This window comes from Paramisgurnus dabryanus, chromosome 17, assembly GCF_030506205.2.
Source record: "Paramisgurnus dabryanus chromosome 17, PD_genome_1.1, whole genome shotgun sequence".
NCBI lineage: Eukaryota > Metazoa > Chordata > Actinopteri > Cypriniformes > Cobitidae > Paramisgurnus > Paramisgurnus dabryanus.
The window spans coordinates 8647331-8672776 of NC_133353.1; the positions used below are offsets into that span (position 1 = coordinate 8647331).

The 25446-nt window shown below is 36.0% G+C and overlaps 1 protein-coding gene and 1 long non-coding RNA gene across 2 annotated transcripts in view; one reads left to right on the forward strand and one right to left on the reverse strand.

The window, feature by feature from the left end:
- LOC135736436 (kelch-like protein 29) overlaps positions 1 to 25446 on the reverse strand; it is a 99532-nt gene that overhangs the window by 69519 nt on the left and 4567 nt on the right. The window contains exon 2 of the mRNA XM_065255086.1: positions 1297 to 1583. Within this exon, the coding sequence (XP_065111158.1) occupies positions 1297 to 1566 (270 nt within the window). The 5' untranslated portion in view covers positions 1567 to 1583. The remainder of the gene's footprint in view (positions 1 to 1296; positions 1584 to 25446) is intronic.
- On the forward strand, positions 13057 to 14214 carry LOC135731167 (uncharacterized). The gene is made up of 4 exons (XR_010526209.2): positions 13057 to 13190; positions 13778 to 13837; positions 13945 to 14035; positions 14135 to 14214. It is a non-coding gene; the product is annotated as an uncharacterized lncRNA (long non-coding RNA).

Consider the following 25446-nt stretch of genomic DNA (forward strand, 5'->3'; position numbering starts at 1 on the left):
CATTGTCTTAAAGCTGCTAAGCTTCCGTTTTTGTTGAGAATAGTTGCACTTGACTTTACTACTTGACTGATTAAAAATTTGCCTTGTTGTGTACAGTAGAATCGAATTGAATTGAATCGTTACCTGGTGAATCGTAATTTAATCGAATTGTGTGGGCAGTGCCAATGTACACCCCTAGTAAATTGAGTAATTTTTGGGTGACCTATCCCTTTAAAAACATCTAAAAGCAACATTCCACTGTTGTTCAACTTTCCCGGAAGTTACTTTTGGTCCCGTATGTTGATGTTGTTACTGCTGAAATTATGAATGATGTGATAACCATTTTATAAAGGCAATAAGGTACTCAAAGCTAGTGCTTTATTGTGAATAAGTCACAAATGAAGGGGTTGCCTTGACTCCACTTTGCTTTTTTTAACACATTCAGCAAAAAGTTCTTCAATGAAAGATAAAAAAATCTGTATATGTCTTCATAATCTTTTATCAAAATGTCATTGGTCTAAACCGAACTTCCATTTCATATTAGATTCTAATATTAAAAATGTCCTCTCAGCCTTGACGACAAACTTAGGTTTCTGCTGTTGTTTTTTTCTGCTAATACAGCATTTATTCAGAAAATTTATTACGTCTTAATGATATGAAGCAACAGAAGCACTCAAAAAATGGCATGGATTTTGTGCCGGTAGCCGATTGTTCCACCAATGAACTATCGGTGCCGATTAATCAGCAAAACCTATTCATATGACAACATCCAGTATTCCATGTTACCGACTGTCATGGGGCGTACACACCAAATGTGAATTCAACAATTTGCGCGAGTAGATTACATGCAAATCAATTAAATTATATAAATAGATCCAAATTTGTGCCGGGAAATGCAAATGACACGATTTGGGTGGCACGATTGCCGCACAAACACACGCCTTTCACCTCAAATGCGTCTTCGCACAGTTTGAAAATATTCAACTCAGTTCAACACATAAACTTAAATTTTGAAAGTAATCTAGAGCCAGGAACACCATGCTTTGGATTTACTGTGTACAAGTCATCTACTTAATACAGCATTGTAACTCTGGTTTTGATTCTTAACACTATGTTTTAATGTTGCTTGAAGTTGACTATATATAAATATATCACCACCACCCACTATTATTAACAGAAAACTAAATTCATGCACATTCTGCCTCACACCTCATTCTGCGTTTTACAAGCATGCATCTTATAAGATGCACATTTATAAGTGATTCACACACATTCATCTCTGATACATTCAGATAGAGGCGACAGGTGCATTTTTACCTTTGTTGTAGAGGTTGTGCAGGACGGTGCCAAGCGTTTGCAGGTCAGATCTGTGTTGGTGGTGCTAGTGACGGGCGTGGGCAACAGCGAGGGGATGACAGGCAGCGGGAGGAGACCCGGACGATTGTTACTGCTGTTGGGGACGGAGGAGGGCGTGGAGACGCAGCCGTTAGCCGTTCCTCCGCAGCTGCTTTTGACGGCACATCGATCTCTGCGCTCCCAAACGCTGCGGAAGTCCCGCTCAAATCTCTGATGGTACCGTGACATCATGACAGAGCAGATACAGCCTAATAACAACACAAAAGACATGATGGACATAAAACTAGAAGTTCAGTACTTAACCCTAATGCTCCTCTTTCTGTAAATATATTATAAACTCGCCAGCCGCTCATAACATAAACAAGAGTGGATAATATCTCATAGTAATGAAGTCTCTGGTCAGCAGCTACATTGTGTCATGACTCATGCTTTATTATTTAGCACAAAAGATGAGAGAGGTCACATGATGTCTACAGACTGCTGCATAGATCAACACAAACGATCAGCACGGTGGTCCAACACTATAATATAAATGTCATTGAACTCATTCACTAAACATTACGATTGGAAATCGAAAACCAATTTAAATTCTTAAGGTCAAGATTCAGATCCTTACTATATAATTAAAAAGTCAATGCCTTTTATCATTTTCTGCATGCACATTTTAAGCCGTGGTCTCTTATTCACATTATCTGTGAAGACCTGATCTGCCACTTTGTTATTTTAAATTTTATTATGGTCTCAAAGTAAAATCACAGGAATTACACATTTACAACTGGAATAGAAACTGGGAATAAAAAAGAATTGAAAATCAATAAGCAGAATTGATCAAATTTAAATGGCACCCTATTATGCAAAATACATTTTTACAAGGTGTTCGGACATAAATGTGTGTTGGCAGTGTGTAAAAAGACCCACCCTACAATGAAAAAATCCACCCACACCATCTTTTTTAATCTTCATTAAACCAAAGCAGTCTCATTAGATATGCTGTTTTAATTTTCTTGTTAATGTGACATCACACCGACAAAGCCCCGCCCACAGCCCTGCATTACCATAGCTTCCTTCATCAGCGAGTTGTACGCTTTCCGCAATATCTCAATAGTTAGATACCATTGTCTCAGACTGTATTTCTAAACTATTTGAACTAAAAGCGCTCATTGTCTCTTATGGTAAGGAAGTGAGGAGCAGTAGCTCATTTGCATTTAAAGGTACAGAAACAAAAACAGCGCATTTTGCTTCCACACAAATATAGGCATTTTGGACATGCTATAATAAAGGATCTGTGGGGTATTTTGAGATGAAACTTCACAGACACATTCTAGGCGCACCTGAAACTTACATTAAGTCTTTTAAAAATTGGCATAATAGGTGCCCTTTAAACGAGGCCCAGCCTACAAAACAAAACAAACCGTGTGTAAAATAAAAAAAATATTAAATGACACAAATATGTTAATAGTAAACACTCTTTAACATTAAAATTAATTATTATAGTATATAGATATGTGATGAAGCACTGAATAATTACGACCTGCAAGAAGTGTAATACGTTCTGTAAGCAATGAAGCAAAAGTAAAGCAAGTGGTCGGCTGTATTTGCATTTATGAAGAAGTCATCAGTCAGTTTGTGTGAAGTGTTGATGATGAGAGACTGAAGTCACTCAAGAGTCCACAGATAAGAGACAAACTTATCCCCGCAGGTCATTCATAACTACTCACTTCCAAAATAAATCATCTGTTGTTTATAGATAACAGGATTATGATACCTATAACTGATGGGAATATAATAATATATAATGCTCTTTTGAAAGTAGTGTAGATATAAATTCATCCCTGCCCAGTTCAGCCAAAACATCTATAAAATTAGACACATCTCATAAGACAAAGACCACGAGATTATTAATATATGGCAGCTATTTTACATTTCAATACCAATACGCACAAAGTGTGGCATCTCTAATTATTTGGGTAAATCTTAAAGGAACAGTTTGCATTAAAGATAGATATAAATATATAACAGATTTTTACTGAAAACACTTGTCTGTTTCTTAACTGAAATATAGCTGGTTATATACTGTAGCTGGCTCTTTCTTTAATTTTAAAGGCATAAAGATACAAGAGTATATAACTGCACTGCACTGAGCTACAATCCATAACATCAGTAGAGATCTGCTGTCTGTTCCAGCCCGTTGCCAAGGGGGGCATTAGGGGGCAGTGCCCACCCTCAGATGACACAGCTTGCCCCCTAATCGTATCATCAAACTTATTGTGGTACGATACATAGTATATATAAATAATATAAGATCATTATACAGTAAGCATAAAGTATTGTAGGTTTATATCTTACTCGTTATTCATTTGGCACAGCTACGCATTCATTGTATGCAGTCTTAAAATCAAATTTTGGCGGTGCCATCATCAGCTCATTCAGCTCATGTCTGAGAAAAACTCATATGATAAAATCTACTTTAAAAGAAATATTAATTATGAGATTTTACTCCTGCGATTAGCTTAATGGTGAGTACACTTTAATATGCTACAGATCACGTTTGTTTATTGTTATCTGTATGTTCTGGCGACGGCCCTGCTGTTCTCTTCTCATAGTAAAACCAGAGTAAAACACGATGAGCTGATTCTTCATTAGTAACAATGTAAACAAATAAATCAAGATAACTGAGAATTGCTAATTAAAAAGACTACAAACCAAAACCAATAGGTTGGATATTTTGCGCTATGAAAGATTACAGACTATACGAGCCATGACATGAAGAAATGTTATGATAATACTCGCATACAGGTGCGGTGCTGAAGAAAATGACATTGACAGAAGATGCAAAGCTCCCATGAAATCACATCCCTGGGAATTTCACATTGTATGTAAGTTTTTCCAAAGTCTTTTAAACTCAGGCTGCTGAATGAATCTAACTCGTTCTGGAATAAAAACCTCTCGGCTGATGGCATCTCTAAGACCGAAAGAGAGAAACAGTATGTGCAGTCTGTCATCTCTATCTCACACAGGATCTTTAATAAGGCACGATATGTAAATCACAGATGTGGGCAAAAAACAACAACAACAACAAAACAAATGGCTTTGAAATAATGAACTGCTTTGCTTTACATACAGCAGGCTATATACAGCACCAAGCGTTGCCACTTTAAATAAACAAACCAAACCAATACAAGCATTCTCCTATTCTTCAAAACCACTAAAAGATTTTACCATCTGTAACGAAAAATAAAAGGATAAAACATTTCATTATATTGTCAAGTCTATGACTGGACACAACATTTAAAAACATCAAGTCATTTACTATAGTAAAGTGAATCATTTTAAACTTCTGGTCTGATGTCATGTTTTGAACAGAAAAATGACTTTAATGCAAGACCATAAGCAGGTTATTGTTTGAAATGGTGGCAACAGTAACAAGATAAAAAACATAAATAATCCGTAAATGATTTTTAGTAGCATTTGCAAAGGTCAGTAACCATCCAGAACACTTTTAGAACATTAACTAACTACCTAATAGACTAATAAACAATTTATCCTCTAAATAACACAGTTCATTACTGCAACTTATTCACCATTTCCAAGCAATAAAACAACTTGTAGTAACAGGTATGTGTATATTAAACAGCCTTAAACATTGGTTATCCAATCAGACGTCAGCACTGGAATAATGCTCACCCAATCAAACATCAGCGCTGGAACAATGCGTTTCATTACTGACAATATTTCAGTAAGTAATCCACCTGTTTGCATTATATTTTATATGTCTCTCTGTATAGAAACCACGCTCGGCTAAATGTTGAATTTATTATCTAGATCTCATACATTATGTACCACACAGATCAATTCACTTCATGCACACAACATGTGCTCCACTGCAGAAGCACCTGAAGATCAAGGACTTTCAATCCTATTGCCTGTCTGTTGCATTGAACTAAAGAAACATCTGAAGGTGAATGATTCACATGATATATTCAGAGCTGTAACATAAGTGTCACTAGTTCTTGTAGAATTAAAAATAAAAGTTTGGAAAAAATGACTAAGCCAAATATTAAATGTAGAGAACTCACCCACATCTCAGATCACATGGTGTATTTAGGACAAAAAAAGCGTATATTTTTCTAAAAGATTACAGGACGATTACAGGATGAGTGCACACGATTACCATTGAATTAGCAGCCTTATTTATCTGAGCTTCAATTTTATATGACGTTATGGGGTCCCAGACAAAAATGCATGTTTGAACTTGTACTGACGTATCTAAACATATATCTCAACAACGACCTTTGTATAAAATCAACACATTTTAGTAAGGCAGGGCATTGAGGAGCAACAATAATGTATGGTATGAGGAAAATGATGTGTTTTTGAACCATAAACCACGCAAACACATTGTCCATCTCCCATTATTCGCATTTACTCTTTATCGCAAGTCAAAAACCACCTTAAGCGAGTGCAAAAATGTTTTTGCGAATGAATGGATTTTTATTTTAAAATTTGGCCTTTCCCTCACTCCTTTCTTTTGTGATACTTCAAAGTGCACACAAAATCAGCGTGATGGAAACCAAGCTAGAGAGACAACACTTCAGCCTCACAACATCCTAACAACCACTCAAAATATCTTGACACACCATGGGGTGTTTTTAAAAGGCCAGAAACACAGAATTATATTTCATAAAAACACAAGATATACTGTATTTATTCATCAGCTTATACAGACCGTGTAATCTAATGTTTCCTCATAAACCTTGAAATTTATTTCACAAGAGGAAGTCTGACAAAACGGATAACCACAGATAATGAAATAAGTGACAGTTTAATAATCTTTTAAATCCCTCATACAAATGTATGCAGTAATCAGCGCAGAACAAACATGATGTCGCTCACAGCAACGCCTCGGTTCAGATCTACGGCTCTGAGGAAAATCTTTTCCTCGCAGAACAAGAGTTTAAAATGAACATCATGAAGAACAGAAATGTTTTTGCTCTTATGAATTAAACACAGCACATCAATCACTCAATCATCTCATTGAGAAATCATTATGATTATAACATCACAAACTCTTTATGGCGACTACATTTACATTTACAGTTTTAAACCAAATCAGCATTCTGCTCTCTAAAACTCAAAAAATATTTACCATATTTTATATAATATATTATAATATTTACAAATGCCTACACTGTAAACTTGGCTTTACATTGTCAATTTAACCTACTATTTTAAGTTTTGCTTAAAACTTGGCAAAATCAGGTTTGCATTGGGCTTTAGTCTCACAATCTCGTCTGACGGTAATAAAAACGCGTTTTTAAGGTGCAAAATACTGACATGAATGTTCATCTGACAAAAAGTTTGGTTTTATCAGGTATGTGCGTGTAACAGATTTTTCCACTAGCAGCGACTAACATGGCAGCGCATCTCTGGGTACAAGGTCAGATATTATACTTCATAAAAGTCTAGTCTAAAAATGGCATAGCATTTATTGTGCTTTCACAAAAACAAGAAGTAAAAATCGAGAATCGAATCGTGGCAACGAAATCGAAAATGTAATCGAATCGAGGATTTGTAGAATCGTGACAGGATTGAAGAGGCGCTCATGTTTGCTATAATCGCTTAATCTGCCACTGATTAAACCACTCACCATCATCTCATCTTAAACCTGTATGCTGTTATATCTGTAGATAATGAAAATAAAAAATTTGACAAATTATTACACAGCTATCATCTGTAGAATAACAGTTCATACGTATCTGTATGCTACAGCACGCTGTAATAAAAGATTAGTTGGTTCAACTTAAAAAAGTAAGTTACCTGGTCTACTTACAATTTTGAGTAAATTTCAACTTAAAAATATGGGTTAACTCAAAAAAAGTTGTTGTGTTGACTACCATTTTTACTGTAAGTTGAATACAAATTTTAAAGCAACCTGGTAACTTGTTTTTTTTTTTTATTGAACTACCTTTTTTACAGTGCACAACATCTTAACTCTTTCTGCTTTTGTATGAAATTTTGTATTTTTGAAGAAACCTACTTATATTTGAGATGTGAACAAATGAAGATAAAACATTTTGTTTGAAAGCAAAGGGTCTGTTGTTTCATTTGATATATTGTAAGTTTATATTTTTATAATATATAATTTTCTGGAAGGCATTCAACTTTTTTTAAAATCATAAAAAATGCTGTTGCTGGGTGGCAACTTAAAAAAAAAAAAAAAAAAAACATTTAAAAAGTTAAAAGTTGAAAATGCAACACATGTACTATTGTTTAATAATACAGTAACAACTTGAATCCAATTTTGTACGGCTTGAGAAAACTTAAAATGTAGACATTTTGACTTTTAAAGTGCATTTTATTTATTTATTCATTGCCACTTTTAAAGCTTTTAGACGTGGTCAATATGAGCTGCTGTTAAAAGTCTAAAAAGCCATGTGACAACTACTCAAAACTTAAGTTGTGATCCACAAAAAAATAACAAAAGACATTTAAAAGGCGAGTAATTAATGACTGTGAATTTTTCCTGTAAACATCGGCTTTCACGCTTCTGATGGTGTAAATGGTGAATCTCAGATTTACATAAACGCCTCGAAACGCAGACTTACATTTACATGCATCTCAACGCTGCATCTCCTCTAGACATTTATCAAATTTAATTTGTTTTTTGTTTTTTAATCAACAGAGGCGTCAATCTGTGCCGCACTCGACTGCTGCGTGTAGAGCGAAGGGTGAAATTAGTGCATTTGTAAAGATCTGCAGATTTCCATCACAGTTCACAACCTCTGCCTTCCAGCACAGAAACCGGCTGGGAATAAATGAAATGTTTACTATTGCAAAAAGATGTGCATATGGCTAATAATCTACCATTTGAAGGCTGAATAATACATTTGAGTGCTCTTTCTCAGAGAAAGTTGCATTATGGATTAGCTTCATATGAATGCACTCAGAATAGCTCAGGAAATAATTTGGCAGCAAAGCTCATCCATACAGCCATGCATGAATTCAGCAATGCAAATATGCAAATGACAAATTTCCAGGAATGTGATTATGTTTATTTGTGTGCATCCACACACAAATTCAGTCATCTATATTCATATATCACTTGATGTGTGAATAAAATTTCCCTGTTGAGTATAGACAACAATGCAAAAATGCATTTGCATAATTGGAGCATTTCTGCTGAATATATTTTTTTAAAACAGCACTTATAAAATGGCGAGAAAAAAAACTGTATGTCAGTCAGTGGTATGTTAAGTGTGTCCTCTCTGATCTGTTGGGATGAAGTCTTGGGAAATGTTTTGAGCAAACAGAACAGAGAAGAGCTGTCAGATTGTTGATGCCTCACAGGAACGCTTATCAAATATCTTCCAACCAGTAATTTGACACATAATTCAGAGAATATTAACTTAGCGTACAGCCTCGTCTACCCAATGAAATAATAAGCAGTCATTATGAACCATAAGCAGCTTAATGCCTTCCTAATCTCAGGACAAATACAAAAATGTTTGTATACACTGCATGCATAAGGTTTAGTGAAACGTGATTGACAGACAGAATTCAAATAAGCCTTGAGGCGTATACAAAATCTTACATTACGATTCAATGAATTAAAAACATTACAAAAGTACAATATCCCATTTAAATACGTTTTCTTTTTATTTGGAATATAATGAATATAAATCTAAATTTACTTTATATAAATCAATTATTCGGGCGAACATAAACATCTATTCAATTAGATATTTAACCAAATCAAACTCCAAATCAGGGTATTCTTGTGAAAATATAAATGCTGGAAGACTTTTTTCCACCGATTTTTCCACCGATTAAAAAAACGTATTTTGATTTTCAACTTTAGAGCTTGATAAGTATTTTGATGTATTTTTTATTCGTTATTAGTAAAACAAATAAGCCAGATGACATGATATACCCGTGTCGTAACTAGGGATGCACAGTTTGAAAAACTGTGGTGTTTTCCTTTAACATATTCACTTCTGGCTGTACATAAAAAACCAACCCATTCTCACCCCATGGCGTCAATATTTGACGACACTTGACCATGCGTCAAAATGTTACGCGGAGGGTATACCTTTCGCGTCATTTTTTGACGAACTGGGGACTTCAATACTATTACGTCCGTTGCATTCTCTTTCCTATTTTCTTACCATTTTCGCGTCGGTTTAGGGTTAGATTTACATAATGACATCCCTACCCAAACCTAACTCTAACCCCAACGCCAGGTGACAACTGTTTAATTTCGCGTACACTGTTTAATTTTGCGTAATCTAACCCTAAACCGACGCGAAAATGGTAAGAAATAGGAAAGAGAATGCAACGGACGTAATAGTATTGAAGTCCCCAGTTCGTCAAAAAATGACGCGAAAGGTATACCCTCCGCGTCACATATTGACGAATGGTCAAGTGTCATCAAATATTGACGCCATGGGGTGAGAATGTGTTGAAAAAAACACATCTAAAGCCAATGTGAAAACAGTCGTAACAACAGTTCAGTGCTATATTCATCTGGACTCCCATTAACACACTACTGCTAAAAACATCTTCATGTCGATCTTTATGTTTTTCTTCAGGTGTAAATAATATAAATCAGTCGTGTTCACTGATATCTGCAAAAACACATCTGCCACTACCGGTCGAAACATTACTATAGAGTCACACCACGAGCCAGGACTAATACATCCGCTATCTCTCTCAGCGTCTAAGGGTGAGGTGTGATAATAATGCAGGACAACAGCAGGGAAGGAAAAATGCATAATTTGGCTCTCTGGCAAGCATACGGCATCAGGCACACCTGCCCAGCTCCAGTCACTGCATGAAAAGAGCTGTATACGGACAAATACGGAATGGGAAATCCCTGCTATACTTTAGGTTTGCCAGATTTTTGAGGCAGAGTGCTTGGAAAGGTAATACACCAAAGTAAACTCGTGAAACATCCAGAAACCTTACGTTTGCGGATGTATAAAGGAACTGGTGGAAGTTTCCAGGAATCCTTACAGCTGGTTGTGAGGAGCGGTGGGTGTGAGGTGTGAACGGCTTTTTATATGTTAATGACCCACAGGTGGTGTCTTCTTTGTTTTCAGAGCTGAGTGGGGTGGGGTGGGGGGTTAACCATGTCTCTTTAATGGCGCTTTTCCATTGCATAGTACCCCACGGTTTAGTTTAGTTTGGGTCGGGTCAGCTTACTTTTGGGAGCTTTCCATTGGGTGCAGTACGTAGTACCCAATACTTTTTTTCGTACCACCTCGGTTGGGGTTCCAAGCGACCCGAGCTGATACCAAACGTGACGCGAAAACACTGTAGGTCACTGATTGGTCTGAGAGAAGCGTCATCGCTATAATGTAAATATTAGCTTTAGCTTACTGCTAGCTTGCGCTGTCTCAAGCAAACATGTTGTTATCTGTGTTCTGCTATAAGTTTCCAAACACCCTTTTAGCGATGAAAAACATCCACAGGTTGAGAATCCGGGACACAATAACAGTTTCTTCCAGACTTGCAGTTTGTGGCGGCACATACGCGACGTGCACGTCTGCATTATAAATGCATAAATGCAACTTGAATGAGGCTCAGCGGAGCGCCGTCGACTGACGCCACGGGTCGGGTGTTTGAACAGAAACTGTCATGTGAGACAGAGGTAGTTATAAACGCGATGTGCAAACATCTATTTGTGGTGGCCAATTTTAATTTTGTGGTAGACTGAGAAATAAATGAATGTATGGGAATGTACAACAACGCTCTCACGTGTATGATGTCACAGCAGTAGGCAGCGTAAATATAATGACACGCCTATAATCCCTCCCACTCCGAAGTGATACTAAACTCGATGGAAAAGCTAACCACGCCAAAGTGAGGTGAGCTGACCCGACCCAAACTAAACTAAACCGTGGGGTACTATGCAATGGAAAAGCGCCATAAGACAGCACATACAGTATTGTGGTACATAAAAACTGTGTTTTCTAAATATGTTTATTATTAATATAATTTAATTAGTCTATTTAAGAAACTAAGCATCATTCAAAATAACTAAAATTCAATGGACACAATTACCATTTTAATGTGTGAAAATTATGTCTCTGACTCAAGAGAAATGCAACAAATGTTATTTCAGAATATATATTTCCAACACTTTGAAAACATGTCTCCAACTGCCCTAGGTCAGAATATTGTGAACGTATCTCTCAATGCTGCATACATCGTTTAAAAGAAGCCGTTCAAATGACATCATGTAACTAATTTTTGCTAGCTAGGATGTTGATAAATTAGTCAGTGAAATGTAAAGCTGCTTATTTTTGCTGATGTCTCATGATTTGAAGTTCACTGTTTCTATTGTTATTATAATTCTACCCTAAAATTTCATTAAATCTTTTAAAATAGAAACAAAAATATCAATAGACAGGTCCATAATCTAAAAGACAGTCTTTCACATGTGGATGCAAAACATGTTGGGTGAAACAGACTGACAAACTCGGGTAAACATATCTGCAGATACCTGTCAGCTACTGTACTTCTAGTCCAGAGGTGCCCAAAGTTGGCCCACAAAAGACCTTTAATTTTTTTATGTTTCATGCATACTTGAAGGTGTATAAAATGCATCACAAAACCTAATGAACTCGGGTACTATAGGCTAAAAATGAAGAGGTTGCGGCAGTGGCACACAGAGAAAAGGATATTTAAAATTGATTGGCAAAACGATTTCTTTTTTCTACAAAAAGCCTTGGAAAATAAAACTGCATTAGTTATGCATAAACAGAGTAATGTTTGCTTATTTATTTTTGAAATATTAGAATTTTATAAATTAGGGGTTATCAGGGCAACTTTAATTTTAATATAACACAACAACATTTACTTTTGGCCCACGGCCCTCAGTCAGGTTTGGCCCTTGTAAGGAAAATGTTCGGGCACCAATGAATGTTCTAGTCTATCTGAGGAGGTAACTTTTAGCATATGATAATGCATGCTTGTACAAAGTTAGTCCACATATTATAATGTTTGTCTTCAATCAATCAATTTAAACAAAAGAGATGGGGACTTTATAATATAATAAGGGTCCATATATCACAGTGAAAAAAGACATACATGTATTTTTACTCTAACATGAACTAATGCTGAGTTACAGCATATCCTAATCATAAACTATTGAAGAGTCATCATTAACTACGACATGTTTTTCATTGTTAGTTAATGCAGTCATTTACAATAAATTAATTTGAGTTCATGTTGTAGTTAATTAAGTTCAGTAAGTTACATGTCTTAACTCAGCATTAGTTTATATTTACTCATATTTAAGTAAGAATTCATTTAGGTATACGTTCAATGTTTCCAATGATGAGCAGTTAATCCACTAAACCCAGAGATAATTCCTGAGGCATGTTTAAAGAGTTTTGTATTTCATCAAGAAGGTGCTGCTGATTCACAAAGATTTTATATTTAAGAAAATCTGAGCATCATTCCAAATAACTGTTAACATGTTTGTCAACTAAACATGTTTTGTAAACGTAATAAACTTTATAAAAATATTTTTTATTTTTTATTAATAATCAAGTATAAAGAACAATGCATAGTGTGAAAACGCGGATTATAAAAAGTATATTAAAGAAAAGGACTACATTTCCCAGAATGCACCTGCACCTACTCATCTGCCCCCACCCTTCAGGTGCGACTGCTCAACCTATGGGCTTGACGGGAAAATTCAAAATCGCGAACCGTTACTGCCTGGACTACTCTGGCGGTAATGCTCCAAAAAGCTGGTTGCAATCCGCCATTCAAAATCATAAGAAGAAGAAGAGAAGAAGCCTGGACTACTCCGTCTCTTATTTGTTTGTTTGCTCATCAACAGTAAGGTAAGTTTGATTTAATTCATTTGTCTGCATCGCGCTGATCGGTTGCCTATTTGTTCATATTATGTTATTAACTATGATTCGTTTTTGTCTTTATACTAGAACTGTTTGAATTTAAACCACAAACAGTAAAACATTAAGGTTATACGTGGTACACAGCGGTAAACATGAGGTTAAAAATACGCGAAGTAACATTCAAACCGGGCTGTTAGAAGAATCAATTCGATGTTTAAATGTTTAAAAACAAAACTTTAAAGAAGCCAAGATGAGACGTTATTTGCTTAAAACAAACAAAGCAACAGTAACTCGTGTGTTTGAAATGTTAGCAGCTAGCAAGTGTCTCTCTGCTATTTTAAATGGTACAGACGATCTTTTGTTGTTTTAAAAGCTCATTCAGTTCTGGTAGATGCTGCTTATTTTTCAAGACTGTTTTAATAGCTTTATATTGATTTGTAACAAAGCCAGCTTCACTTTAAGAGAACCTAGATGCTAATTGTAAAGAAGCTTGGAGTCATAATATATTTAAACGTTATATGTTTGCTCTTCTTCATCTTTTTAAATATGAAGTCTATTCATGTTTGTGTTTACAGAGGTCATGTACACTGTGGTCAACTTTGTGGACGATGAAGAGGTTTCTAGGTAAAGATGATGTATGTTTAATCATTCAATGATTACATTAAATTAAAATCAAACATGTTAAATAGTAAACGGATGTATTGTGATATGTGACTTTGATTTTTAATTCTGTGTTTGCCAGAGAAATATAATGAAGTAACAGTGAAAGCTAAAACATCAGACTGATCCAGACACTGAAGAAATTGATGTCACTGCAATCTGGCCAAAATGATGTAAGTTTAATAATTAAATTATTAAATTAAAGAGGTTAAATCGTAAATAGATGTGTTATTATGTATGTGATTCTATTTTTTTTATTCTGTGTTTGATAGACAACTATATTGAAGTAACCTACTGTAATGAAGCTGCAGAACAACACAGAGATTCTGAGGACATCAACACAGAAAATGAAGTAAGAAGATTTATGAAGTATTATGAAGTTCTTTGATCATATATTGTTGTATCTTTGTACAGTTTAATGCAGTGGTTCTTAACCTTATTCCTGGAGGCCCACTGCTCTGCACATTTTGTATGTCTCCCTTATTTAAAGGGGAATTCCGCCTTGAAATGATCCTAGGGTTAATAACAAACGTGTACCGAGTTCGACCGTTCACTGGAGTTTGTTTTCATGTTAGTCTAACGTGACCAGTGTTATTGCTAAACGCAAATTAGCATGTTATGGTAGCCTTCGGGGCATCAGTGCATTAAAAACGAAATCGCTATGTCTATACTACTAATAATGCTCAAAATAACCCCACACTTACACTGTAGCACAATGAGGGTCTCTATATGTAAACCGAAGCATTGAGAACTTTGCAAGTGTACAGGCAGTTTATTAAAAACAAACACTTACCGTTCACGTCTGGATCACATATCCATGCGGGCGCCATCTTGGGAAAACTAAACTCTCGCGTGAAACGTTGTTGCCCGTTGTTGTGGAACAGGTGTTGTGCTTTCACGCGAGAGTTCAGTTTTCCCAAGATGGCGCCCGCATGGATATGTGATCCAGACGTGAACGGTAAGTGTTTGTTTTTAATAAACTGCCTGTACACTTGCAAAGTTCTCAATGCTTCGGTTTACATATAGAGACCCTCATTGTGCTACAGTGTAAGTGTGGGGTTATTTTGAGCATTATTAGTAGTATAGACATAGCGATTTCGTTTTTAATGCACTGATGCCCCAAAGGCTACCATAACATGCTAATTTGCGTTTAGCAATAACACTGGTCACGTTAGACTAACATGAAAACAAACTCCAGTGAACGGTCGAACTCGGTACACGTTTGTTATTAACCCTAGGATCATTTCAAGGCGGAATTCCCCTTTAACACACCTGATTCAAATCATCAGCTCATTAGAAGGGATCTCCATGAACTGAACTACGTCTGTCAGATAAAAGAGATATACAAAACATGCAGGGCAGTGGGCCTCCAGGAATTACGTTAAGAACCACTGGTTTAATGTTAACTTTCTAAAATGTACAACTTTAATTCTATGTCATTTGATTTGTCATGTGTATGTGTATTAGTATTATGCCAAATACTTATATGTACTTTTATATTTCCAAAGGGCTCCAAAGAGATGTCTGTCCAGATGAGGGTGCATCAACGTTACCTTTGCTGACAGGTTTTACATTGTAAAGCATATACTTAACAGTTAACTTAACTCAAACCATTTAAGGAAATCGGTTGCCTTAACCCATTAAGTTTAAAAAAAACATACATTTGAGTACTGTGAACTTAAGTCTTGTGCAATAATGCACTTATATTTAGTTAGTGTGAACTTAAATATAAGTGCATAACTGCATGTGACTCAATTTGTTTAAGTTCACAGTACTCAAATCTATGTGTTTTAAAACTTAAATGGTTTAATGCAACCGGTTTTCTTAAATGGTTTGAGTTTAGTTAACTTTTAGGTTTTACAGTGAGAAATTCTTGAATAATTCCAAGACAGAGCTCTGCAATTGTATCTACACTGCAAAAAAATCAGTTTCTAACTTAGGATTTTTATCTTGTTTTTAGTAGAAAAACTAAAAATTCTTAAATCAAGATGTATTTTCTTGATGAGCAAAATTACTTAAGAAAATGTCTAGTTTTTAGACAAAAATATACAATTTAAGTAAATTTGTGCCTAAACAAGCAAAAATATCTAACAATGGGGTGAGAAAATTGTGCTTGAATTAAGTTTTTAAGAAAAAAGAAAACTTAAGATTTTTTCTCACACCATTGGCAGATATTTTTGCTTGTTTTAAGCACAAATTCACTTAAATTGTGTGCATTTATTTATTTTGTCTAAAACTAGACTTATTTTCTTAGGTCATTTTGTTCATCAAGAAAAAGCATTTTATTTAAATAATATTTCTACTGAAAACGAGACAAAAATACTATGTAAGAAAGTCATTATTTTGCAGTGTAGGACTGATTTCTTAAAGCAAGATCAATATAGTTGTTGTTCATTTTATTTAGATATTTACTACATTACAGTGGCAGCTGGTGACTTCTTTTTTTGTGAGCACTCGATGCAAAGTCTGTCACAACATGTATATAGCCAGTCATTTGTGTGGTTCCCAATTTCAAAATATGTGTTCTGCGTGTATGTGCATCACGTGTTTTGACTAAACCCGTGATGCACATGGTTTACATGAAGCAACAAACACATTTTAAAAACACAAGCAACACACATGACACTCCGAACACTTATTTTGAATTTGCACTCCACGGATGAGCAGTCACTAGCCGCCACTGCTACATTACATTGTACTGCTTTGAATGTAATTTTCATTGTTGCTTTTATTTTGTTTTATTTTACTCTAATATTGCTTTCTCTGTCTGTATATTTATGAGTTTAAATAGTATTGTTTATGTATGCAACTTTTAATATTTGTGTATAATATTATTTTGTTATTGTGACAATTGTGAATTGTTCAGTTTTTTATTAAATAAACATTTCAAACTCAATTCAAGTTTTTTATTTTACATAAGGGTTTTGGGGTGTATATGAATATGAATATATTTATATATATAGTGGGGGGGTTTGTAGTCTATCTGCATAGCAGGCAAATAACCAATCAAGTCACTAAGCTATGAGGGCTTGGGTTGGGCTTAATACAAAGTGTAACCAATCAAATGATCTCAACTGGAAAGTTTCAAAGTTGTGTCCCAATAGTTGTCAGAGTTTTTGGAGGGGGTTTTAAAAGCAACCAATCAGTGTTGAGATTAAACACCAATGGAGACACTAGAATTGTGCAAAGGTGTGAAATCCCAGTACCTCTGCAGGTGTGAAAATGTCCCCTGACAAAATCTTCAATGGGATTATTTGCCATGGCAACAAATGGCTGCATATACCACAGGAATATCCCATCAGCAAGATACATCCGAATTGGTATCATTACGGGAGTTTCCTAACTTGGTGGAATTAGAAGTTTACCCTCAGTGGAACTAGTAGATACATCCGAAAATCAGTGGTGTTTACAGGAGTTTCCTAGTACGGATACACCTCTTTTCATGCAGTGAGTATTACAACAATGCCAGCTTTAATCATAGATGTAGTCAGAGGAGAGATTGTGCCATACTGCAGAGATCACGTGTGATGTATTTATCACCCACAGACCACCAGAGAGAGAAACACTGCTATAATTCATGCAATACTGTTGAAACTACAGGACACAACATGACCACCCACACGCTCGGCTGTCTTGCTTCCGGAGGTATTTTTCATTTAATCCGCAGGGATTTTCAAAACATTGTTCAATAAAGAGAGCAGAGCCTCGGAGCTCGTGGCAAGCATTTCGTAAAAGGTTATCACTAAAAATCAATTTCTCCAAGAAATTAGAGTTTGACTTCTAGGATTTCATGACATAATAATTTGAAATAGGGAGCACAAATAATATCAGTATCTTTCGACATCTATCGTTGATGTCATTCTAAGTAATTAAATATCATATCGGCACAGAAATTACATATCTGTGCATCCCCACCAGGGTTGCCATGTCTACAGTTTTCCCTTTTGGAGGGAATATTTTAATAGTGTTGCCGAGGGCTGTATTTCATGTCCGCAGTTTAATGTGACACCAAAAATGCTGATTTTACCCCCAGAATGCGACTGGGTTAGTTTGGATTAGCAATTGGGCAGGTTTTGCTGTGAATACCTGGCAACCCTGATCTGAATATTACCTTGTAAATACAATGGTACATAAATATGGCACTCAATAAATATCTTGTTATTGTACACACCCAAATACAAGCAACACTATCTGATTTTTTTGCAGGGGCCTGCAAACCCATAAACTCAGGAGATCAGGAATTGATTGATAAATACAAATAACTTCTTCATATTGAATCTTAAAGCAGAGATTAAAGCTCCACAGATTAACATCGGCCTGCAGGAATCGAGGTCTGAGTTCAGGACGCTGGAAGATTGTATTGCAGTGATTTTGCCTGTGGGCAGATCGTGAACTATAAAATATCACTCCGGCACATCGCTGTTGATTTACACGCGGTTCATTCCCGAGAGCACGAGTGTCGAACCGTCACCGGCAGAAATCTGATCTGAGCCTTTAGAAATGTGACCTGAAGCCAGATCTCTACCAGCAGAAACTCACTAAAGCTTTATGAGTGTGTGTGTGTGACCAATGAATAATACAACAACAAACATTTCAGGCCACAAATAAAAACCTGTTTTTAATACAAATTCTAGCTTCCGGATTTTATCCTGGCATGATTTGATCAAAAGAGCTTCTTGTGTGCCTCAATAGATACAGGAAATGTGAAAATTTTTGTAAAGGGAGTTTTCATGTCACAAATGTTAAAAAGACAAAGCAGATCTGAGGTGTGGGGTCACTCTCATTTAACATAATAATACTGTTAAACATATCATTAAAATATCACACGACTCTATTAAACTCTTTTTCGTCTTAATTTAAATTTAAATATGCACCGATTGCAATTTTCTTGGCCAATTTCTGATTTTCTTTCCTGGGTTCACACCAGACGCGTTTGAGGCGTCAAATTCACGTCTACAGAGCGTAGTTGAACGCTTGAACATTTTGTGTGTACTCGCTTCATTCACGTGTGAAATTCTAGTCATCGAGACATTCACGCAGAAATTCGCGTCATGGGAGGGGCTTCTGCGACTCCGCCCGCTTCCTGTAATCACGTCACTAGTAGAGCAAGCTCCTGATTGGTTAACGCGTTTTGTTTTTCTGCCAAAGTAAAACATTTTTAACGTGCTCAACTATACTCCCGAATGAGGTGGAATCGCGTCTACTGCGCTTAACGCCTCATTCGCGCCGCGAGACCTCCAGATGCGCGTCAACACGTCTTTTGACTTAACATTGAAAACACTCGCACTTGACGCCTCTAACATGGCTGGTGTGAACGCAGCATAAACACTATAAAGGTACATTGACATCATAAGCGACTTTGTTGCTGTGTGCCGCTCTTCTCTTTTATCATTAGGAGGCGTGTTTAAATCTGGCTGCCATAAACAAATGAGTACCATCCACCCAGTATCTTACTGCGCCACTGGCAACAAAAGGACCGGCTTAGAATCGGAACGTCGTGAGACTGCGATAAACCGTCCATTTCCCGTGTCTGGCCGGTCAATTGGTGCTTCTCTCTTTTATTTCTTATTTGATTACCCCGCAGAGACTCAAATAAAAACTGGGTGGGAAAATGCAGGAATGATTCATTTAAAATGTTTTTATAAAAGTCATGAAACACAAAGCTACATTTGATCTGCAACACATACACCGATGTTTAAACTAAAACTTATCTTAAAATATCTTACAGTCAAAGTCAAATCATCTGGTCGCTGAAGAACAGAAGATGTGATTTTTACATGACAAACAATATAAAAAAATCTGTTTCTGTGAGTCTAACCATGCATCAGTTAAACCTGACCTGCAGGAAAAACACTGCACGGGTCTTAAACCTGTCTTACAAGATTCCTGTCTAACCAACCATAACACACTTTTGATTTTAATATCACCTGACTTTATAGTAGTTGTGGTAAAAAACGGCCAAGCATTGGAACAAAGCAAAGGTTTTGGGTTCAAACTAGGGATGCACCGATAGGATTTTTTTGGGTCCGATATCGATTTAAACAGACAACTTCTGGGCGATACCGATATTAAACACTTGTATACAATACTATACAGTTGGTCTATTAGCTAGTTTATTTCTGCACCAAATTATTTTTACTGAACATGGATTGGATCTAATAAACATTCAACTGACCAACATAATAAGAGAGGCACAAATTAAGCTAAAACAAATATAACAAGACAGCATGACAACCTTCAAAGGGGGTTTTTGCTATTCAGCATTTATTTTATTAACAACATTAACACATTTTTTTACAAATAATGGATTTCTTTATGCAGTTAATAAACAATCGTAATCGGCCTTTCTCGTGCTATTGCCGATATGCCGATGGTTTCCACTTCATCAAAAATCGGCCGATAAATATCGGCGGCCGATACATCGGTGCATCACTAGTTCAAACCTTTAATAACCAACTGAACCAGTGCAGAGCGTTCACCACTTCAACATTTACATGATTTACATTTATAATGCACATGATTTAGCAATGCACATATTATTTTACAGTCAGGTCAGATGGGCTCTTTGTCTTGGCTTATGGAGTCGTGATGTTCTGCCGTCAGATCTGGATACGTGATACTACTGTTCAGATGACCTCCCCCAACATACTGCATGTAGGTTATGGAGAAATGGAGACGTATGGATGAATGCTCACACTAAACAACGCTCCATGACTCTGACATGTGAGATATGAAGGACTAACACACGACACGTCTGATTTAAAGAGGCACTCGTGCAGACAGGTGACCGTGAGAACAGATTCACATCACTTCACATGAGAACCAATGAGGCAAAACCAACACCAAATCTCACAAGAATCAAATCATTGACGAAAACAACAACAACACGCATTGGTTCTTATATAAAGATATAATCATGCATTACTCTCTGAAATACAGTATGTGTGCTTTTGACTGAAACAATTTTTTTGTGGTACCCAAGATAAAAAATACACAAATTAGTCTGAGAGGTTTAGAAAAACATGATAAGGCAAAAAATGACCATATGCTTTTAAGTGAATATAATACTATACGCATACATCTTATGATTTAACTCTTTTATTTATAATTGCAATATAATAATTTTGCCGCCTTGTCAGTCCCTCCAGAAAAATGTGATTATGCAATCCCATGATTCAATGCATAATCAGCCAAAGTCTGCATATTTATGCAGGGGCCGTATTTTTTAAATACACCGCACTGTCGCTGCATAAATTTTAGATTTTTGCTGGCAAAATATGCGGGCTTGCATAATTTTCCTGCATCCCCAGAAGCAAAAAGTCAAATATAAGAAAGTTGAAAATGTTGCATTTACTTCACACATGCGCAGCCATGTCCCTGTTGTCATGGGAATATTTGGAATTTGCGTAATTTCGCAACAAAAACATCAATAAAAAGCTGCAAACAGTTTTTGGAAGTTCACACAGTTTTGCAAGTTCCCGCAATTTTGGCAAATTCAAACAATTTCGTCACATAAAATTGCATAAATATCCTTCATATTCCCTCTCATTTTTAAAGAAAATGTGCCGCAACATCAATGATTTTTGCCCGCAACAATCACAAAAAACTCTGCGTTTTTCTGGTAGGACTGTCTTGTTAAATATTAACTGTTAAAACAACAAACACAATGTTTGCTGGAGCTAGGGTTGCAAAATTCCAGGAACTTTCAAGGCTGGAAACTTTCCATGGGAATTAACAGGAATGTATGGGAATAAACTGGTAATAAAAAAGTATTGTATAAATCTTGCATTGAGTTGCCCATTAGAGGGAACTTAAATGTAAAAAGTTGTGTCTAAAAATGACCCGTCCACACACACGTACCCCCCTTTAAATAAAGTCCCATAAATTTCCGTAAAGTTTCCAATTTGGAATATTTCCAAAATTCCCCAAAATTGCCTTTTTGCAACCCTAGCTTAGCACATTTATTCAACATCTGGTTGTGTCTGTGTATACGAGTATTCAGACAATTCAGATTATTTATACTGCATGCTGCACAAGGTCTAAAAGTAAATTGTTTCTGTAACCCAACTAAAGCCATTTGATTTTTAGATGAGCAAACAGAAGCGTAACCGCTGTGACTGATTTCATTCACAATCTGCTAAATTATATGCAACGCGGCAGCCAAGTGCACAAAACTCCTGAGGTTATCACACTGATTTATTCTATCACACGAACAATATCTCTTTAAAACCGAGGGCTCAAGACCTTTAAAACAGCGCTCCTCGAGTTAAAAACTTTCTATTCAATCTTCTCAAAAATCAAGTTATAGAAAGTCCTCCTTCCACAAAGGTCATCTTCTGAGGAGAGAACAAGACCCAGTTAAAAAAAAGAAGCTTCAATAACATCACCAAAAGCAATTAACCTTTAGCCGCCAGCTGTTTAAAGTTAACAAGGTACAAATAAACTCGTCTATTCACACTGATTAGAAATACTATAATAGACCAGCATCAGAAATATTGACCTACAATGCATGACGACTCGAGTAAAAACTCACAACTTGACTTTACTGTGTTTGTACTTTAAGGAGAATCTAGCCTAGATGTTTTAGGGCACTCACAGTGTTATGTACTGCCTAAGATTTGAACTCAAATTAAAAATTATAACAAAAAATGTCCCTCCCCGCAGAGCCCCCCCACATAACAAATCCCAATTTAACCCCTGGATAGCAGTGCTATTATAACATAATAATAACATAGAATACTACTACTACTACTAATAATAATAATATTAATAATATAGCATAAGAATTTCTTTATTTCTTTATATAAATAGCTGTCATTATAAAAGGTTTCTAATGTCAATGTATTGTTTTTCTTTAACATTTTAAGGTGAGACAGACTTAAGAGCGTCAACAAAATTCCCCGTACTTTTTGACAAGCGTCCTTGACCAGACGCTCAAGTTGGCAGCGCCGTGAATGTACAGTAGGGGTGGCTTTTTTATAAAAAGTTAAAGTTCTGCATAATTAAGGGCGTGGCCACATGAGTGACGGGTGAACTGACACTGCTGTCTCTACCGTTGAGCTAGGCAGGCTTGGTTTCAGCTTTACCCACATTCTGCCTTTTTGCGCATTTTCGGTTACCTGCGAGTGATGTGCAGTGCCAAGATGGCGACAGCAGGCACCGCCAACTATTTGCTTCAAAAAACCTTTTCACAAACATATGGCTGACGTCCATATTTTTACAGTCTATGATCAGAACTCACACTGTGTGATTATTTTGCACTGCTAGGATTTCACAACATACTGTAACTTAATAACAAAAAAACAATCATTTTTAGTGATTGAATATTATATTATCAGCACAAAATTTTGTATCAGTGCATCCGTATGAGACATAGGGGCAAAACGGATTTACACGAGCTTCATGAATCTAAGAGAGAGTCCTCTGCACAGCCGTTCATATTTACTGCATGACAGCGTATCAAACATCTCAACAGAACAAGGAAGTCTGAGGTTAAACAAGCAATTTACTTTGTTAGGCTTCAAGTTTATTGAAAGCTGACACCACATGAAATGGTGACTGAATACTAATATAAACATTAGTCCAGTCGAAGTCACGTCTGAACAAATCCATCACACATTTACAGATAACTCAAGATTACCAGAAAATCTCTTCTGTGTGCCAAATTGAATTTCATCTTCTATTACCATAAAATTAAAAAACTAGAACCAACAGCAAGACATGAATAATAGCGAATATTAATATTCATTAAAATTACTATTAATACCCAATTAATTCACAGTGGTAGCATAACTAGCATATGAATGGGGCTTTATTAGCATAATGATTCATTTTCCTGGCTAGGAACTCAAAGATTCAGGGTTCAAATCCTTTAGGCAGTTTTAATGAAAAAGCAAAGATGTTTTTGTGCAAAACGGCTTAAATAAATGCACAAATACAGTCATCAAACACAATGTTTTATTTTTATATACTGTATATAAAAACTGTATGATATAACATGAATACATGATAATGATGGCTAACAGACAGCTCAGATGCGTGTTTGCATTTCACTTTACTACTTTAAAAAGTAGTACACTAAACAGTATGGATACTTATAAAGTGCAGACACTTTCAGCTGGTATACATCAAGGTCCAAATAAAAATAGAAAAATATTTAATTTACTTAATTATTAAAAATAGTTTTTCCACATAACTGGATATATAAAACCATTTTAGTTGATATTCCAGCAAAAAATATCTACCCATCCACCAATCTAAACACATAATAGCTACTTTTACATTAATTGAATTTCTCATTTTGTGATGACAAACTCATTCTTCAAAAACCCATGCACTACTGACACAGCTCTCAGTTTTCCTCATCACAGACATCGGCTCTCTAGACTTGATTTTTCCCTGTAATCTCTGTCCATACATCCCGACATACGGCAATTAAGTTGTCTGGATCTAAGAGGCGCGAGGCCGGCGCACAGCAGGGACCCCGGCGTGCCATCTCTGCCACAACACACCACAACAATCCCTCTTCAAACAACACCATCTATCATCTTTAAAATAAGCTTACAAGAACAAAAAAATGATATGTGCTTCAATGATAGACACTTGGATAGTACATCCAGAAGAAAAAAACTATTTAATGTTGTGTGTTTGATACGACCAATCAATCATTTGTTGAATGCTGCAGATTATCACATTAACTCATCATTTTCATAATATGGGTAAACTAATACCTTTAAAGTGTTTGATGAATCTAATAATGTATTAAGCACAAAAAAAAAAGATTAATCTTGATGAGATACATTTATTATGAGATAAAGCTTGTTCACGAGACTTACATGATTTCGCATTGTAACATAAAACATAGCCTTTGCAAAAAAAAAAACACATTTTTATACAAACATAATTACTTTCTTTTTTCTATGATTTTGGGGGTAAAGTTTAACCCATAGATGCCAGGTTTTATTCAATTCCCCCTTTGCATCTAAATTACAAAACATCATAACAGAATGAGACAGACTGACTGTAAATAAGTTTCAAGTCACTGCATCTCCAAAAGCTCTGTATGAAATCCCCCAATCTGGGTCAGATCTACAAGGTCTGAAGCCTTAAAGACAGGGCCGGCCCTGGGCATAGGCGGAATAGGCAAATGCTAAGGGCGCTGCCGACCCCTTGGGGCGTCCGTGCGCCCAAATTATTATTTTTTTAATATATGTATATAAACATTTAACTATAAATATTTAATTTTGCACAAGAAAACAGCAGTTACTGATGAATTATTAGTAGCATATAATCTCGGAAGATCGTGCTTGTTAAATAGCTCTTTGGCTATACTGCACTGAAGCGGCAGTTAAAATATAAACCCAGAATTCAGCAAAGGTCAAGGACAAGAAAACGGAAACAACAATCAGACAGAGACGCGGAATTTACATAATGTTACACAGACCATGTTTAAAATAAATTTCAATGTTTCTAGACAGAAATAGCAACTTGTTCACTTTGTTTGGTATTAATAAGCTGCGCATTGGAGTGCTGGCCGCGGTGCTGAAGACGCGCTCAGACAGAGTACTGGTGGCAGCACAGATAT